Source organism: Rutidosis leptorrhynchoides, chromosome 8 (assembly GCF_046630445.1).
Source record: "Rutidosis leptorrhynchoides isolate AG116_Rl617_1_P2 chromosome 8, CSIRO_AGI_Rlap_v1, whole genome shotgun sequence".
Lineage (NCBI taxonomy): Eukaryota > Viridiplantae > Streptophyta > Magnoliopsida > Asterales > Asteraceae > Rutidosis > Rutidosis leptorrhynchoides.
The window spans coordinates 354,874,751-354,879,764 of record NC_092340.1 but is presented as its reverse complement, the minus strand read 5'-3'; the positions used below and the strand labels follow the sequence as shown (position 1 = coordinate 354,879,764).

At 31.5% G+C, this 5,014-nt stretch overlaps 1 protein-coding gene across 1 annotated transcript; it reads right to left on the bottom strand.

The window, feature by feature from the left end:
* Window positions 1-307: 307 nt before the first annotated feature.
* On the bottom strand, window positions 308-3,086 carry LOC139861532 (L-tryptophan--pyruvate aminotransferase 1). The gene is made up of 5 exons (XM_071849958.1): window positions 2,898-3,086; window positions 2,497-2,800; window positions 2,078-2,358; window positions 1,305-1,606; window positions 308-898 (listed from the first exon to the last, which is right to left on the bottom strand). The coding sequence occupies exons 1-5, from the start codon at window positions 3,002-3,004 to the stop codon at window positions 555-557; spliced, it is 1,338 nt and encodes a 445-aa protein (XP_071706059.1). The 5' UTR covers window positions 3,005-3,086; the 3' UTR covers window positions 308-554.
* Window positions 3,087-5,014: the final 1,928 nt, after the last annotated feature.

The window sequence follows — 5,014 nt, the reverse complement described above, 5'->3', positions numbered from 1 at the left end:
AAAGAGCGGCCCAAAAAATGAAAACAAACCCTAATTTTAAAGCAAATCACATTTTGACGAAAATTTGACTGATTTTGACCGTTTTGGACCAACTTTGACCGTCTTTGACAGACTTTGACCGAACTTTTAGCTTTGACCGTCCTTTGAGTCGTTTTTAGTAAAAATGGGACGGAGAACCCAAAAAACGACGCATCGGCCGACGCATCGGTCAAGTCGGTCGACTTTTACAACACTGCTTATTATACAAAACATGTTCAACATTGGAAAAAAAAAAAAAAGAATAAAAGAAAATGACTACGCATATGCATTGACTTTTCACAATTTAATATTGATATAACTTTAAGAACGAAACATAAATCAAGTACGGAGTAAAATACTTGTATATAAATTTAAACAGGGTGGGTCACTAGTCAAACACCTCATGTTTTGGATCTACACCAAGCTTTAATTCCCATATACTTATAATAAATTTTATAAATAATACATAAACTTTATTTATGTATTATTATTATTATTATTATTATATTATTATTGAGGCTTAATCAAGATTCCCATTAATTGACATATACATTCCCATTCCCAATCACATTCATATTTCCATTCCCATTTACGTTCAAATTCTCTTTCCCATTCCCCACACTCTCATAATTCTCATTCCCATTCCCGTTATTAGTCCGATTCCCATAACCGTTTGCATTTTGATCACCACTTTTGATGCATGGAATCAGAGAAAGCCTATTAATAAAGAGATTAAAATCTTCTTCTCTGCTCAACATACTAACCCTAACATACCCGGGATCCGACCCGAATTTCTTTCCACTTCTTGTTAAAATCTTGTGATCCCTAAATAACTTCTCACAATCCTCAATTCCTTCCTTGCATTTTATCCATGCAAAGGCTGTCATCAAAATTTCAATTATATTCCACATCAAAATATTTTATATTTAATAATAAAATAACAAATAAAAATCATAAAATTTTTACATATCCTTTCATGTTTCAAAATGTCAACCATGTTATCATGAAAAATCAATATCAATATACTCCCTACGTAATTGTTAATTGTTAAGTGTTTCAATTTAGAATATACCAAATTAATTGTTCACTTCCATAAGTAAAAAAGAATAAGAAGATTAAGTTCTATTATTCTCTAATGTATGTGTATATGATTAAAAGAAATAAAAAGTATTGGTAAAACTGGTAGTTCAATAGAATGTATGACATTTTCTTAATCTGTGTGTTTTTGTCTGATAACAATAAATATAGGACGAAGGAGGTATTTAGTAAAGTTTATATATAGTTACCTGGGTATGCTTGAGTAATATCTCCAAAATAGTTGCAATGCTGATCAGGGTATTTTGGTAGAGTAAACATTCGAGTCTTTTTCACAGTTTCCCTTAAAATTTCCCATCTTTCCTTCATCATTTTTAGTCCGAATTCAAAGAAGTTGTCGCCACTAGACGATCCAAATTGTTTGCATCCATCAGCAACAACTTGCAAAATCTTGGCAACTCGAAGTTGAGATTCTTTCGATACTCCAATTGAGCTCACTTCCATAAACTTTGTCATCTTCTTCGCTACGTCCTTATCTTTTACAAGTGCCCATCTAGTAATTTATTCAAACCGAAAACGATATCATATATATTAGACAAATTTGGAAGTTTCAAATAGAAAATGATAATGCTTAGTAGAACTATTACTACGTATCAGATTTGATAACCATTACCCATAATTTATCATTATTATTAAATATTTTACCAAATTAGCATTTTAGCCCATGATTTAATAAAATCATGACATTTACTTTATAATTAAATCAATTTTAATATACTCTTCAAAAGATTACTATATATATTATTATTATTATTATTATTATTATTATTATTATTATTAACGAGTATATGTGTGAACAGTAACCCGCTGATCACATTTATTCTTTTTAGTAACTCACTAATATTTGATTTTTACTACATTTATATATTTTCTTTTTTAGCTTTTATTAAAACAGATTATGACTTTATTTTTTCATTATTTATCACTATCTCACTAACAACAACAACAACAAAAAAAGTCTTACCCAATTCTGGAACCAGCATGGCCAGTGCACTTGGAAGCGGTAAAAAGCATGATATCATGATCTAGTCTAGTAGTGATGGGTGTATATTGAGGCCAATAGTAAGCTAGATCATGCACCAAGATCCCTCCATCGCCGTTCACAACCGGTCCACGGATCACACCATTAGGGTTGTTAGGTGACGTCACAAGTTCAATATAGGGCTCATCTTTATCGAACGTATGTGCATCACCTCCCCATTTGAATAACCCCGACTTAACCAAATCGGTAATCTCTTGATAAGCCTACATTATAATTTCCCATATTATATATCGTCAACATATTAAGTATACGAAAATAACGAAAATTACATCAACAGTAATGATTTATCATCCTACATTTTATCTTTCTAATCACGTAAAATTTATATATTTCACACATACCGAATAATAAGGAGCGGCTGAAACAACGTTGATCTGGCTAGATTGATCATGTGATGTGATCGCGTAAAGCGCAGCCTGAAACAACTGGCTCGAACCAGTCCCAACCACGATCGAGTAACCATCAGTTACTACGTTCGCAACCGCACCATGAAGATTCTTAATCGACTCTTCAAGTTTTGGCTCAAGGAACCAACAAGGGTTCTTAGGGTTAGAAAAATAACTCAAACATTCATCCCCATTTATCACAATTGTACACTTTTCCCCCATGTTTCGCCAAAAATACTCATACATCGTTGGATCCCCACTATAATTTACACAAAATTATTAAAAAAATATTCACCGAAGAAAAAAAAGTAAAAGAAATTGATAATGTGCATGTATAATATATAAAAACGACTTACTGGTCAAGATTGATTACTGCATCCAATGGTATGTTTCCGGTAACACCACCGCGGCTGTCCAACGTGTCATTGCCGTTGGTTGAACGTCGAGTACCGGTGCCACCCATGTTTAATTTGTTGATTAATATTTAAATTTTAAATTGTATTGTTAAGTTATCACTGTGCATTGTGATATGGTTTGATGGATTATTTATAGTGTGGGATAAAGAATGGAGTTTTTTTGGATAATTAATACTCCGTAATAACTGTTTATTAAATAAAAAATAATAAACAAATGAAAAAAAAGTAAGTATTTAAAGTGGATATTCTTTATTGACCATTTAGAAGAAGTTATATTGCAAATTTATGGGGATCGATATCGTAAAGAAGTGAAAAATTCAAGATTCATGTTAATGGTCAATGTTAAAATATGCAAAAATTAGAAATCATTTATTGGGTTCTATGAATTCTCCTATTTGGGTATGCTTTTTATTATTGATTTAAGGAGAAGTTGTTTTTTATGAATACAATAACATTTTTTTATTGATTATTGATACAGAAATCATAAATACCAAATTTCTTTTTTATCCACGAAAAGTAAAAGAATAATAGTATTCTAAGCTCGGTTTGAGTCGTATAATAATATTCAAAATGACATAGTGGTACATTATCTTACACACTAGACCTTACCCAAATTTTGGTTGTTTTGCTTTTTTAAACATGTCGTTTCGTTATAACTATTTTTATAATTAATTGCTATTTAACCAATTATTCCTTCATGTTAATGTTCCATCTTAACTTTCATTCATACATTATACGATCTTCTACCACCCCGCATGTAGTTACCAATTTTTAAAATCCTTTCGTGGTATAAAATACTTCGTAATTAATTAATTTATTTATCTATACATTATATAAAACAAGATTTTTTCTAATTATGTGACGCAATCATATTAATTTTTCTTACATGACACCACCACATTAATCTAAAAATTAAATTGCTAATAAAATTAGATAAGAAAACTATACAAAATCAAATAAGGAAATTATTTTTATTATAAGTATTATTGTTATGTAATTAATTAATTGGTATATATATTAATATTGTTGTTATTATACGTACTAGTTTTAATATTATTGTTATTATTTACGTTTACGTACTTCATACTAAAAGCCACCGCATTTTTGATCGTTTGGTTAAGTCAAAAAGACATCAAACAACAAACAAAAATAGTCCCTAAACTTGGACCATCTTACATTTCTAAACCCCCAAACAGGGGGCAAAAGGTAACTTCATAATTTAAATAAAAAATCTTAAATAAACTCCCCCAAATTTTCAACGGGACGTATCTTCTCGATCGCCATACGTTAAATTTTTTCGAGATCACTCTTCAACTCGAAATCATTTTACGAACACAACGCAACTAGCTATACCCGAAACGGATGTATTTTAAAAAAACGCTAAATACTTCGGGATACCTTTCATAAATATACATACACGTATAATAAACAACCCAAACCAACTATATCATATCGACGTTTCAGTTCCCTTTTTTAGGCAATCTTCCTGTTGTCAAAAATGCGCAAACCATTATGTACACTATGTGCTAACCACGTGTATTTAAATACACCCATAGTAACGCATTTTTAATTCTGTAAATACATAATGCTACGTTAAATATGAATATTCAACCCGAAAGGTCCCGCCACATCGCGCGGACCACTTTTTCTAGTTATTATTAAAAAGAATACCATGGGTATTGAAATAAACCTAAAGTATATAAACGGTAGACATGTTCATAATAAAATTAAAGTATATAAGAAGAAAAAAAAAACCTATCTAAACTCCGTCGCCACCATCCTATTTCTCTTCCTCCGGTTGCCGGTCTTCGCCGGCGGTCCGCAGGAGCTCCCTTCCTTAGCCATTATCTTTTTTTTATTCTCTGTTCTCCTTACTTTTAATTCGCTTATGTATTATTCGTGTTAGGTGTCTGTTTTCAATTCGTGTGTATCGTTGTCGGTCGCTGGTTTTCAGGTGGTTAGGTCGTGGTTTAGATCATCAAATAAGGTTGCATTCGTGGGTTGTTCAGGCGGTTCCACTGGATCTTGTCACCTCGTGTTTTCCGGTGCAGATCTAC